The sequence below is a fragment of the Camarhynchus parvulus genome, chromosome 1A (genome assembly GCF_901933205.1).
Source record: "Camarhynchus parvulus chromosome 1A, STF_HiC, whole genome shotgun sequence".
Taxonomy (NCBI): Eukaryota; Metazoa; Chordata; class Aves; order Passeriformes; family Thraupidae; genus Camarhynchus; species Camarhynchus parvulus.
The window spans coordinates 33,578,743-33,593,281 of record NC_044586.1 but is presented as its reverse complement, the minus strand read 5'-3'; the positions used below and the strand labels follow the sequence as shown (position 1 = coordinate 33,593,281).

General features: G+C 41.5%; 2 protein-coding genes across 10 annotated transcripts in view; both read right to left on the bottom strand.

The window, feature by feature from the left end:
- Positions 1–4,834: 4,834 nt before the first annotated feature.
- On the bottom strand, positions 4,835–7,614 carry BBS10 (Bardet-Biedl syndrome 10). Its single transcript, XM_030960828.1, has 2 exons — positions 7,427–7,614; positions 4,835–7,359 (listed from the first exon to the last, which is right to left on the bottom strand). The coding sequence occupies exons 1-2, from the start codon at positions 7,612–7,614 to the stop codon at positions 5,601–5,603; spliced, it is 1,947 nt and encodes a 648-aa protein (XP_030816688.1). The 3' UTR covers positions 4,835–5,600.
- Positions 7,615–7,701: 87 nt separating this feature from the next.
- The window catches only part of OSBPL8 (oxysterol binding protein like 8), an 84,173-nt gene continuing 77,335 nt past the window's right edge, over positions 7,702–14,539 (bottom strand). For all 9 annotated transcript variants that reach the window (XM_030959320.1, XM_030959319.1, XM_030959324.1 and 6 more), the window contains 4 exons: positions 13,298–13,385; positions 12,791–12,893; positions 12,130–12,235; positions 7,702–11,912 (listed from right to left, as the gene is read on the bottom strand). In XM_030959320.1, coding sequence (XP_030815180.1) covers positions 11,777–11,912; positions 12,130–12,235; positions 12,791–12,893; positions 13,298–13,385 — 433 coding nt within the window. In that variant the 3' untranslated portion in view covers positions 7,702–11,776. The remainder of the gene's footprint in view (positions 11,913–12,129; positions 12,236–12,790; positions 12,894–13,297; positions 13,386–14,539) is intronic.

The following is a 14,539-nucleotide window of genomic DNA, read 5'->3' as shown; positions in this document are numbered from 1 at the left end:
ATCCCCATTTTAAGGTAATATTTAATCAGATGCCTAGCCTGCAAAATGAAGACATCCACTGAAAGTAGGTCATGATTCTTATCAAAAGAAAGATCACCACGCTGGATTGCTTTACCAGGAATCTCAGAATAAGAACAGATTAAAAACTCTGTTCAGTAAAACAGTACCTTTTTCAAAATACCTTTAATGGAAATTTTATCTTTTATAATGATTTCTGCTGTTGATGGCTTAGGACACAGCCATGCACGACAGAGCATTACTGATGTGCCCTTAATCCCGCACTGGACCAAAGCCTCAGTGTAACAGCTCTTTTATCTGCTGGTGACTTTGTGAGAAACAAGCTGAACCAGCACAAATGGCCTCCCTATGGAAAACTGTTCTGCTTTCTTTTTTGCCAGGACTGTTTTAAAAAAGAGTACACTGCTTGATCTATTACAGGAATGAGCATCGCTTACAAAGTCTGGTCCTTTATTAAACCATATAATAAAGAAGGAGCTACTATGTATTATATCTATTACATTTTTGCTATTGTTTTTAGTTTCGGAATGCAAAAATGAGAATTCTTATTCCTGGAAGTAATTATTAGTTTAATATTCTATTCTATTAAGGGAGAAGTAATTTGCATAATCCTAGATCTAAACACCTATTTCTAGTCTCATTAACAGAATACAAATGACACCTTACACAAAATGATACTGCAAAACTACAATCGTGTTAATTACAGCCAATGCATTTCCAAAGTGACTGGTGTTAAATTCATTACTCTCTTGTTTTGTTTAGTTTTAATAGCAATAATGGGATAAGTACAATAGTAAATAGAACTATTTAATATTTGGGTTTACCAGTGACAAAACCACATCATTTCTTAGATTTCGAGATCAAAATTAAACTAAACAGAATTTTGCAACTGAACATTGAAATTTTCTCTCTCTTAACATGAGATTTAAAAGAACCTGACTAAAAAAAATGCAGGAGGATAGATTAACCTAAACAAGTATAGAAATAATTCAGTAATGAAATCAGAAGTTTCTACCATTGATAGCAGATATGTCATGTAACAAAAAGGAAATTCAGAACAGATGAATACAGTTCTAGTGAAGTCCAGGAGACATATGCAAGTGAAGAATTTAATCTTCCTTAATCTTCTCACATGGCGTGATTAATCCCCTACCTTTGGGCTCTGGAAGATGACTTCTAGAGATAGCAACAGAAACAATGTAATTTTTCTGCATATAAAATATACAGAAAAATATAAAATATGCCAATATACAGTTATGTTCCTAAACAAAACATTACATTCTCCTATCCCCTCTTACAAATGTGACTCAGCAGCATGAGATTTGTGGCACAACATAACAATTTTCTTTGTTGTGTCTGGCTCCTATTTAATGATGCTCTCTGTATAGCTGCCAAAAATGCTGAAGGTCAGCTAAGCATGGATGAAAATGTAAGGCCACACTCAGGTTGCATAACTTCCACTAAAGAAGTTAAGCCATACCTGTTTGGTAACCAGGGAGAGCAGCAAACACAGCCAGGGAAGGTGCTGGGCAGTGAGGAGCTGGCAGGGTTGGCAGTGGGAACAGCAGATCCAGGACAGCTGAGGAACAGAGGCTGCCTCAGTGTGGTCCCAGCACCTGCAAACCTCTGTTCAGACTCAACCCCTGCACAAACCAACAAATAAAAACCAGTGTGTTCCTGTCATGTAAATAGATTATTCCTATTCTCAAGAACTGCATGCAGGAGGCAGTTTCAACCTAGTCTCACTGCACATTACTAGACACATATATTAAAACCAGGGTTTTTAAAATGTAAAGAAAAAGAGAAACTACCTGCCTGTATATGTGAATCTGCTACCTAACAAATAGGATTACCTTGCTTAAAATATACCTACAAGTCCTTGTGGGTGGGGTGAATGCCTTCAAAATATTCTGATGAATTTCATGTGGGGCAGAATCTAAGTTTGCTAAGGGCTTCAGAAAGGAGAGTTAAACATCAAGCTATTTTAAAAGCCATTATTTTAATCTTAGGCTATTGATGCCTAGAGAGGCTACCTGGAACAGAGGCTAGATAGAGTTAAAGGAATAAAGTAGGTATTTATTAAAAGGCCTTCAAAATATGAACCTTGGGTGGTACAAGAGGCCAGCTGTGTCTCTACCCAAGATGGACACAAGATGGTTGTCCAGTCACGAGTTTTCACATTTTTATAAGTTTTGGTCTATTAGCATATTGGGGTCCAATTACAGCTTCAGGTTTTGAAGTCCCATCCTCCCAGATTGCTCTCCTCAATTTGCTGTTGTTCAAACTTTTTGGGCCTGAAGCTGCAATGGTGTCCTTGGTTCTCGGGCTAGAAAAGGATTGTTTCGCCTAACTAAACTGTGAAGAGAACTTGCTAACACTTTATATGAAGTTCACAGTTACACACTAAGGCAGTACAGAATCTGAAAAATATGAAAGCTAAAACTTAAGGCATCACTATTAGCATCAGTATCCATGAACTTTATGTCTTATTTCAAGATTGGAGTTGAAACACATGTCCATGTGTACCTAACTTCTACTTTGCATGGAGGCCAACCCATATTTAGAAATATAATCGAATAATGGTGAAAAATAGAAATAATCTCTGTGAAACAGTGCATGAAGAAAAAGCCATAGGCTGTTACAACCCCAGTGAATGCCCCAACACACTGGTCCCTGTGGTTTTGAGCGAGTAAACATGTTGTCCCAAGCTGTCCCAGGTAACCTCTTTGATCCCTGTCACTGTGTCAAGAGATCACTTGTCCCCCTGCCAAAGGGCAAGCTACAGCTAGGGACAGCTTTAAAAACTGGGATAGCTGCGAGATGTATGAGCTGTTGCATACCTTAGGCACCAAGGAAGAACATCAACAGCCCAGGCAGCCTCTGCAATGTGGGGCTGCTGCTGAAGCAGGTCAGAAACACCAGCAGAGCAGAAATGGCAGTGAAGTCTGCATCCAAGGCAGAGCCCAGAAGACAGACTGAGCTGCTTCTCAGGGTCACAAGCAGCCTTTCTCTTAAGGGGTAGATAGGATAGCAGTGAACCCAAAATATTTCCTAAGATGTTTACATGTTTACATCCAGGCTAATTACTGAAAAAGACTCCTAAGGATAAGGAAGAGCTGAATCCAGCAGTAAATCTGTTCTTTCCAAAGACTGAGTTAATGCCTTTTTTTTCCCTTGAGCTGGTACACATCTTGTAATGAGCTTAGACTCCAGGACTGGAACCAAACAGCCAAATCCTGAGCAACCATCCACTTCTGCAGACCAGGACAAAGAACGAAGGGACATTCCTATCCAAGGGAAAAGCCTGCCATGATCCCAGTTCTGCAGACAGAACAGGGAAACAGTGGTTCAAAATGGAAAACAGATAATTCATAAAATATAAAAGGACAGAGAAGTCATAAAAATATAGTTCCTGCCTCCATGAATCTTCAGACTCAAGAGGTTTCACCAAAAACAGGTCAGAAAAAAGTTTTATATAACTGTCATTTTTTAATTCTCCTTTGTATCTCCGGCATGCAAAAGTAAAAGTTCTATATATTATAAAATTTTTGGACTTTCTTCTTCCCAGTAAGAATGACACAATTTAAATCAAATGACCAGAAGGCTGTTCATGTAACAAAATATTTTTAACCTTTCAAAGAAACTGCAGTAAATCTAAAAGTAACCAGATGTGCAAATAGTATAAAGTGAAATGACACAGTACTCTCTTTATTTAGACAGCACCTTGATTCGGAATACAAAAGCTGCTTCTGCAGAGAACCCCCGCTGCTGCCAGCCTTCTCCATGTTCTACACCACAATAGTTAGACTACCACAGAGCAAATCACTCCTCTCTGGCCAGCAAGCTGGTCAGTGGTTTGAAGAGAGTATTGCAGAAACTTGTGCAAGAGCAAAACTGTCTCATCAGCTCATTACAGCAGTAAAATGCAGGCCCAAGTGGCTGCTGAAGTGCCAGGGCTGGTGGGAGCTCCCAACACCATCCAGGCAGAACAGGGCACACAGCTCTGGAACATTCCACAAAGGAGATTTCTCTAGGCTCATACTAGACCTGTCATATTAAGCAGCTTCCAAGAGCACATGGCAGCAACAAGGATGGGATTCTCTTTCCTCCCTGTTAATTCTCCACCACCCCCGCACCTGCCAAAAGATTCTAACAAAAACAATTACTGTCCTTAGTTCTTTGTAAAGAAATCACTCTAGTGAGCCCCAAGTTTCACTTTCGTTCATCTGCAGATATCTGTAAGAGTGGATTCATCAGGAAAAAAAATTATTACCATGTTTTATATTACCAGGAATATATATAAAATGTCAATGGAAAAGTTGCAGTCAAACGAAGCATTGCTGACAAAACACCTGAAAGAACTTGGGTAGTTTGAATCTTCTGAAGAAACTGAAAAAGGAAAAACCTAAATTAATGGAGGGGAAAAATCTCTTCTCTAGTTGTAATCCTCTCAGGTATAGCAGGTAAATATGATTTATACCTATGGTTTTAAATAGGCCCATTAAAGTTTAATTAATAGATAAAAAAAAACCCAAAACCATTATTCTCAGTATTATGCAACACTGGGAATGTACACAGAACCAACTTGATACCATTATCAGCTGCAGCTGGTCAAGCTACTCAAAAACCTCCATCAAACCTGTAGTTTTTAGGACCCAGCAGAAAGGGAGGTACACATGCAGGTGCTTCTGGGCTTAAAGCAAATATTATTAGTGAAAATTCTGGGGAAAAAAGAATTAGGGAAAAACAGAACCAACCAAAAAACCAACGCAGAATAACATCCTTAATGATCAAAGACTGAACTGTCTCAGGTTTTTCAAACAGAACTGCTTTATTTCTTTTTCCTGTAAGTACACAGCCTTATACCAGGACCACAACTCAACCCATTGTAGTTAAAATTAAGAGTTGTACTAAGCAATACCATATAAACTAATTTTCCAGAGAAACTGCCATAAAGTCATGGTATGAAATTATTGTTAACTCTTCTAGTTTAACTGAAATGAATCCAATGGAAGATAAAAATGCTGCATCTCCTATCAGAAAATTCTTCATTGACATACACCACAGTGGTTTACTGCTGCCTGCCCCAGTGCTGAACAGGCTAACAAGTTATATTTTCCCCTTTATAGTCAAAATCATGATGTATACAAAATATTTTTTACTTTAAAAAAATTAATCTGGCTAATTATGAAGGCTACAAATCCACCCCTTGGTTTGTAACTTGAAAGTTCAGTGGCTTGTGTCATACTGGCAACTTTTAACATGCCAAGAAAACAAATTACATCTACCTTGTGAAAACACTCAATCCATCAAAAAAGGCAAAGCTGACCCTTGGGTTGAATGTATACAGGATCCTCAGCATGTGGATGGAGACTGCAGGGGAAATTGGCTACACTTCCTCACACTCAAAATGTCAAGGTCATATTGTTCACAACCCAGTTTTCCACAGTCTCAGGTGGTTAGCCTTTATCTTCTAAGAAAAGAAGCATCTTTTAGTCTCTAGCACGGACTTTTGAGGGTGTCCATTTGACAAAAAGACACAAGGAAACAACACATATAAAAATCATTCTTTATTAGTTATTTCAAGTGTCATCTTCTGAGTCACGATCCTCAAATTTTTGGAGCGGCCGCCTAATACTAATTACTAAGTCTATGGAGAGAAGCTCTGTAACACAATGAAGAACTGAAATGACTAACTGGTATTTGCAATACACTGACTCTAAGCCTTCATTGTTTACAGGCAGTGGCTGATTTTTTTTGAGTAAATTAATGGCTTCAAGATAGAATTTGGTAAAGCCATCTCGTTCTGTCTGGTACAAGGCCTTGGGAATACTTAGCAAAGCATCAGCAACCACGTTAGATACAATGGTTACCTCTGACTGCTGACACTGCTTGGCATAATCCTGAATATAATAATGCAACAGTATTTCAAAGTAACCTCCTACTGGCAAAACTGATCCTGCTTCTATGAGGCAGTTGGAGTAATCCTGTGCAATACTTGCACGACTTTCCTCCGGTTTAAATGGAACTACATGGCAACATGTTTCCTCTAGACCTTTGCCAACATTCAGGCCCTCACACGCAGTGACTATATCAGCATTATGTGCCACCAACACAGAAGTGCTATGGTTCTTTTGATTGTGGACCAGCAGATCACATTTATCAGGGTCGAAAACTTTCCTCTCTGTTTCATCACTAAGTGCTTTCAGCTGACATTCAGAAACCTGGTTAGTATTACAAGTATTTTCTATTACCAGTTGTTTCTGAGTAGCTGAAGAATGCCAAGAGCAAACATCTGAAGCTTTGCTCTGGCTTTCACCTTCCACTTTCCATTCCCCCCTCTGATCAACTGTTTTAAACAGCTGCTGCAGCATTGTGAACGCCTCTTGCAGGGCAGCAGCATGTTGCTCATTAACGCCATCGACCGGCCCACACAGGATCAGGCAGTGGGGCTGGAAGGCACACACACTGGCGAAGCCAATGTGGACACATCTCTTGGAGACGAGCAGCAACGGCTGGCAAAACGTTACCACGGCAGTTTCGGTTATTTCTCTGTCCATGTCATCACCAAAAGGCACGTAAGGGGAGACACCAGTGACTTCACTGATAAGGGCCATTTCTTCCGAGGATAAGCACTCTACCACAGACACACCATATAATTTGGCATAGTAGATAACTACATCTTCTTGCTTCACACTGGACAGTAACAGCTTAACGCTGTTACTCTGCAAGTGTTTCATTAAGGCTTCTGTCCTCTTAGTGATCCAGCGCAGGGAAGCCAGATACTGACCTTCGGAGTCTACAACAAACTCCACACCGGGCGCCGTCAGGGCGGGCCGCAGGGGCTGGGTGACGAGCAGGGCCCGCAGCTCCCCGTCCGTCGGGCAGTAGGCAGCGAAGTCCCTGCGGAGGACGATGCCGGGCAGGACCCTGGAGCTCGCCAGGGGCAGGCCGGGCACGGCGGCGTGCAGCTCCGGGAAGCGCCGGCCCAGGAGCCGCAGCACCTGCGGCCGTGTGGCGTCGGCCGGGGCGCAGCGCCGGCACATCTCGGCGCACAGCCGCGCCAGGCGCCGCCGCTCGCCGGGGCCCAGCCGGCCGGCCAGGTACGGCTCCAGCAGCGGCTCCAGCGACCCGGGCGGCGCCGGCCGCAGGTGCCGCCGCAGCCCCCGCGCCGCCGCCCGCTCCAGGACTTGCGCTTCAAAGTCCCGCAGCGCCCGCCGCAGCCCGGCGCCGCCGCCCGCCGCCCGCAGCCCGCGCAGCACGGCCGCCAGCAGCACCACGAAGCTCTTGGCGCCGTCCCCCGTCGCGGCGCGGTGGCTACAGGCGCGGGCCGCCATCACCCTGCGGGGACACGGCCAGCGTTAGGGAGCCGCCCCCGCCGGCCTCGCCCGGCCCCCCGCCGCGGTACCTGGCCGCGGGCGGCTCTACGCTCAGCGCCTCCAGCAGCCGCCGCCCGTCCCGCGTCGGCATCGCCTCGCCCGTGGGCCGCAGCAGCAGAGCCCGCCCGCCCCGCGGCCCCAGCGCGCCGCGCACCGCGCCCGCCAGCGCCGCCGCCTCCTGCCACAAGCGCGGCCGCTCCGGGCCGGCCGCCGCCATGGCCGCCGCGCCCGGGCCGCCCCTTCCTTCCCTCCTTCCTCCCGCCCGCCGAGCGTCACGGCCGCGCTGGGCAGCGGCGGAGGGCGGGACAGGGGGACGCGGGGAGCGGGAGCCGCGCGGGAGGGACTGAGGAGCGGGAGAGGGAGCGGCGCACAGAGCCCAGAGACGCGGAGGTGCGACACATCTTTATTGGAGGCGGGCCGTAACAGCTCAGATCCCTCACACAAAGCGGCGATCCCGGCTGTCGGACAGGGCGGGACACGCGGGACGGGGAAGCGGGCGCTGTGTCCTGAGGGTTAATCTTCCCGCTTGGCAGAGCGAAAGGCCGGGGTAGGGCACAAAGGAGAAAAAGCCCAAATAATCTCATCCCGACGTTACATCGTTCGAGCTATTTCTGTATTACCACAAAATAGTGCAGCTTCACTGTAAACATCCCAAACCCTCCACTTTCGGCTCACTAGCCAGAAAGAAGAAATAGTGTAATGTTTTAAGAGCTGATTTCCTCCTCGCCCCCCGAGAATGACTAAGCAGGAACATCAGTTCTCAAACACAACAACCCCCACAAAAGATCTGGTATTATATATGGCACAAATTTGACAAATCTTTACATGTCTCCGAACAGCATAGAAACCCATCAAGAAGGCACTGTTTACAATACTTGAATATCTGCTAAATTTTCTGTGATTTGCGGGTACTCCTGAAATAAAAATAATTAAAACTTAGAGAGGTACAGAATTTTTGTTACACATTATTTACACAAACAATGGTAATAGCTAAAAATAACAGCTTTCAAGAAACTGACATACAAGTCTGTTTCATAAACATGAATCTAGGAAGAAAAAAAATTGCCAAAGGCACACAAGGGCAGCAAACAACAAACAAAAAAGAAGAAACCACAACCATTACATTTTACAAGACAACCTTGCAAATAATTTGTGAGATTTCATAAGTGGGAGGAAGGACATGAAAACCAGAGTATACACCCTCATCAAGTGATATCAACTATTTAAAAGGAATCAACACATGAAATTCAAGAAACATCATCTACTGAAAATGGTACTTGTATTTCACATGGCATATTTACTTTTTCTTAGCTTAGGTTATCTGTACCCAATTAGGCAACCTGTACCTAAATGGCAAATTAAAGGCATAGAATGCATCTGAAAACAAACAAACCAACCCAACAAAACCACATGGCAAATTCTGCAGATATTTCCTGTACAAGGAAAAAAACCCAAACAAAACAGGAATTGGAAATCAAGTGTGAAAACAAGTGCTGTTATAAACTTTAAAACCTAGAAGGCCACAGCCCTCAAGCATCTGCAAACTGTACAATCAATTTTTATATATGTGCAGAGCTCAGTCTTAAGCAGGTAGTAGTCAAGATCTGCTGTACATCATGGCTAAAGAGGACAATGGCGACGCGCTAAAAAAAGGATCCATACATGTCTGTGACCAACTGTACAGTAAAAAATAGGGAAGAAGTTTCTTTGTTCTATTCAAATGAGGGAATATACAAAATCCAGCAAAATAAGAATTACTAGGTTTTCACTGTACTTTTCAGAATTTATCTAATCATAAAGTCTTGCAGAAGTCTGCAATTTTACTTTTCAAGAAGTTTCATCACATATCCTTTACCTTTCCAGTTCATCACTAAAACCACTTTTTCAACAGAATTCAACTCTAAAAAATAAGTTGAAAAGGAAAATAAGCATAAGGATTTTGTTTTGCTCTGTTCAAGTCTTTCACTCATCTTGAGCTAAGCATGAACTTCAGCTATGGATTATCTTTTTAGTCTGACATTGCCCAACACTGCCAGCCAGCCAGCTGGCTGGGTCAAATCCAGTCACTACCACGTGGTCCATGTAAAAATGCATGCAAACTGTGTTATTCACTGCTCTTGAATAGAAGTGATTGAAAAAATCAGCATGAAAAGGCAGAAGGACATTTCTATTTACAAGGAGATAAAAGCTTGAAACTATCAGTCAAGAGTTTCAGCACCACAAATTTAGCAGAATATTATTTTAGGGGATTGAAGTTATTGCCCAATCTCACTCATTGGATTATTCTCACATTCAGAGTATGTTTAAAGGCTTGTAATGGATCTTAAGACAGGTGAAGCTTTGACATCTGAATGCAATACTGAACAGCCAAATTCCAGGCTAAGAATGTTAAAGTGAATGCCGTAATACTCTGCTTTCTTAATGCCATTTCATACATGAGTAACTTCAGTTTTCATTTAGAGACTGAGGCATTTGTAATTCCTTTGTTTGTTTATGAAGGGACTTTCTATGTTCACAAATTTTGCCCCTGTTAAATCAGCTGTAGATTTAATAGAAGTCCAACCAGGTTTGGTCTTGCCCACGGCTACAAGATCTGGTTAACGTAACACGTTCCAGAAAAATTGTTCAAGACCAGACCATGCTAATGTGAAGCTGTATGAAATATGCTGAAGTTCACTGCTTACACAATAGACTTTTACACAGCTGAGGCCCACAGAAGAGGAAAGGTAAAAGAGAAGGGGAGGTGCATGGAAGTGTCAGCCACAGAAATATATAAGCTGGACAGATAAACGAGTAAACAGTATTTTTGCTAAATACTAGTGAGACTGATGCAGAACAGAAAGGCAGATCACCTGGAAGTCAGGCAGGCTGCCCAAGGCAGAGGCATAACCTGGCCATGGCAAAAAGCCAAGCATGACTTTCAAACTGTTCCTCTGCCCAGGATGGATTTGATTCCTGAGAGGATCCTCTGAAAACAAACTTGGCTGTCCTTCACATTGTGCCACTCATCCTCCTGTTGTCTCACCTGGGGTCCTGAAAATACTTTTTCATTTCTACAGCCCCTTTTTGCCTTGGTATGCTTGACTGGCACAGGGAACTCACCAGATAAATACCAGCACTACATTTTTTGCTGGAATTATACAAATTCTATACATGCATATATTTCTTCAAATAAAAAATGTCAGAAACCTTGGTTTTGAATTTAAACTTAAGCTTTGCATGAATTTGTATGGCTACAGCATACTAAGAAGGTGCATCCATGTATTCTGGTAGGTAGTATACACTTGCAGTACAGAGGGATTTCAAACACTTGGATTTTCCTCTTATTTGTTTTGAGATACGTAGTGTTAGCCATCACACAACTTCTGAGCTTTCCCTGTGTAAACACACACATTTTCATTTGCAACTCTGCTCATGACAGTGCCTGAATCCTATTCTACACTGCCTTTTGGAGATTCAGCTCAAGCTACACACTGAGCATACCCCTTGACATTTTGTTTCAAAAATACCCATGAGTCCTGGCATCAGCAGTCTGTCTGCTTACCATGACATGGCCATAAACAAATGTAAATCCAAAGCTGCAGATTTTTCAAGACTTACAAACATACCATAAATCTTTGACATTTGCAATTCATGAGAGAGTAGACCAAAACGGTACCTCCCTGGCTGCTGTACTGTTAAAAATGTGCTCTGTACAGTAGATGTGGGAATGTTTTTAAGATGAATCTTAAGTTTTAAAACTATAAAACAGCTGGCTTACAAGCCTACAGTAATTCAGGATAAAAACCTCATACTTCCAAAACTAGTCAAGAACATTATATTGCAGATTTCCCAAAGACTTTAGCTTTTTACTTGCCATTTCCTAACACACACAATTTTTCCTACAATAATGTATTTGTTTGACCTTAAACAAAAGTTTAGTTCCAAACATCCAATGCCATTTACAAAAGCTGATGGCTACTTCAAAATTTTTTGTTACAAAAATGGTAAGTTTATATATGTAATGAAGTATGCCTGTTTATCATTCTACCATAAAGGAATCATATCCTACCTATGGGGTCTGATCTCAGTGTTGAACTTGATCTATTCTGTGGTGAAGATTCATCAGTGTGATGCAATATAAACACAAGGCTGATGTTGTATGACTGCGAGACAGAGGCACACACCAGAAGCAAGAGTGTACTGGCACTTACACAGTTCTTACTGCAACTGGGCAGACACAAGTATGATTCTGAACCATGAATGCTGAGGCAAAGTTCTGTAAGTTGTTGCTACACAGTTCTTTTACATAATATTGCATCACTTAAAGTCCAGCTTAAAATATGGTCCCCAGTAACAGTTTGATCATTCCAGTTCAAGAAGGCCCTTGTTCACGCTTCTTATTTGAACAAGATATTAATGATAAGCTGTAGCAGAACCATAAGTACAATGAAGACATAGTGCTTAAACTGCAAGGAATGGTAGTCCCAGGGTGATGAATTAGAAGCGACTCTATTTCGTAGCGCCATGATCTCCCTGTAAGATAGAAAACAATATCCTGTAAATTACAGACTAGACAATTTGACATTTTCTATGTTAGGGTTCCCTACAGAAGGCAGCTTTAGAGGAAAACGTTGAAACATCAATGAGCAATCAATATTTGAGAAAAGATACATACCAGCCTCTAAGAGAAAAAAAATCCTACAAGATTACTATTCTCTAAACCATTTTAAAGCATTTTAATTAGTACTACCTCTTAATGTCTTCCTGTGTTTCCTTTATAGACTCAATGGCACTATGTAGTTCACCAAGGTCTGCCCCTTTTTTCCTTATTCTTGTATTATGCTTCATAAGTTGTGCTAGAAGGATACAAAAGCCAGATGTAATTGACTGAAGTGACTGCTGCCATAAAAAGAACAAAGTGCAAATGACAAACTAAACCTGTAGCAAAAATGAAGAGAAAATTTTTAACTAGCTTCTATTGAAAACTTTATTTCAGAGTCACCTACACCACAAGAAAGCAACTTAAGTGCTTGAAATATCTTTTAAACGCTCATCAAATCGTTTAGCTTCTGCAAACATTATCAACAACAAAAATCTACCCTCTAGCCACATACTAATCTACAAATTAATTAACCTTCTAAGAAAGAAAACGGTTTATGAAGACCATTCTTTTCCCCTAGATACTAAATATATACAGCACTTAAGCCTACCTACACTGCATTTAAAAAGACAGGAAAATTTGCCATCAAAACCATGAGCCATTCTGCTCCTTTGTTTTCCAGAATATGCTTCACATTGGATAGAACTAAAATATTGTAAAAACATTGTGATAAGAAGAGTATGCATGACACTGAACTCTTCACTTGTCAAATACATTTATTATTTCTGTAAGTAAATGTATCTTTTCGTACCTTCACTCCCAGAGGAATCCTGGTTATCAGGCTCTGGGGATGAGAAACCACACTCTCCTTTCTTCAGACCGGATGGCTTTCGTTTGATTTTTGGAACAGTAACCTAAAATTGATAAATTTATGTGTTATTTTCCAGAGAACCATAACTGTAGCAAAGCAGCACATTCCAACAATGGCAGTTAAAAGCACAATATCTAAGAGAAGTCCAAGTTAAAATTTTTGATGTATTAGCAGTCTGAATTTTGTGCATCTTCCCATTCAAGGGAAAATACACATTAAACTACTGAGCTCAAGTTTGCATATTTTATATTCCTATCCAGTCAAGTAATTTCTACCACTTAGGATGCAACACAGAAGTGAAAGACTTTGTATATTGTGTGTAAACAACATTTTTGTAGGATAATAGCATTTCCTATTAATCCCAATGCTCTAATGATCTTTATACACATAAGGTACAATATTTATAAGTTCCTGGATCTTGCATGTGCTGTCAGAACTGGAACATACCATTGGTGTCCGATGTCGAACTTTTGTCTGGATTGCGCCATCTTTTTCAAACTGGATCATATCATTCAAAGGGTCCCATGGTCTGGTACTAGACAAAGTAAATATTATTAACACTATAGCGATTTAAATAAGAAATATTTCCTTTCTCAGAAACTACTCAGTATGAAGAGGCTGAAACTCTCACTATATAGAAATCAGATATGGCATCATGATCTTATCTTCTACTTATGCTCCATTGCTAAACTGCAGGGCCAAGAGAGCTAGAAAATGAACTTCATGTCCAGATCAAACCCCCAGCCAGCTGACAGGAGTACAAACTATTACATTAACCAACAATACCATAATTAATTTTTTTTGCCAAGGATATGTGATTGAATCATGAAAGATTTCCTGCTTCAGATACAGTTGTTATTTTAGAACTACAAGGAAATTAGGGGACTTTAAAAATATTTAGACTGCTTTTTGTTGAGCTTTCTTTTTTCCTTTTAAAAGATGCCTATGAAGGAGAGTTTAAGAATCAGTTACCTCAAACCTGCTTTCATCCCAAAGCAGCTAATGGTAATCAAGACTGGTTTCATGAGACACTAATGAGCTGTGCACAGTTTTCTTGTTCTGATTTTTAAGAGCGCTTTTCCAATTACAGTCTGATACAGAATTTTAAAAAAACCACAACAGTCTAAGACACATAACTCACTGGAGAACAACAAGCAGCCAAAGGAAAACACCAACGTCACCAATGATTACAGAGCTTTCCGGACAGAAACTGCAAGTGAGCTGCAGGAAGGATGTTCTGATGCAGAGCTTTAGCTAGAGTACATTAAGCATGGATTTCCTTTTGTGTCCTTCTGCATGCCTTTTAAATAGCTGTAGCTGTTTCAGATGTTGTGAACACAGACCTGCACTTACATCTTAGCTTCACCTGACTTGAATTAAATGTCATCTGAGGTAACTGGGTTAAGAACTAGGCATTGCTCTCTTCTCTATTTGTAATCCAGATGCCTAAATCCATAATCCAGATACCTTAACAAATGCTCCAGCTCACTGAACACATCTTTCACAGTAAGGGTAGAAGACTGCTTTCTACATGGACCAGGTGGTGAGCCAACATTATATGCTTGAAAGGAGAGAGAGGCTTTTTCCAGGAAATGCTGTCAGTGCAGACTGCTTTCTGGTACATAGCAAAATTTCTGTGACACATCCTTGAACCACAAGGCCTCAAGGACATCGGGAATAACGCAGATT

Coding starts and splice junctions, on each gene's coding strand:
- BBS10 (XM_030960828.1), bottom strand. CDS start 7,614: ATGGCGGCGGCCGGCCCGGAGCGGCCGCGCTTGTGGCAGGAGGCGGCG. Junction 7,360..7,426: donor GTAGAGCCGCCCGCGGCCAG/GTACCGCGGCGG, acceptor GTGTCCCCGCAG/GGTGATGGCGGCCCGCGCCT.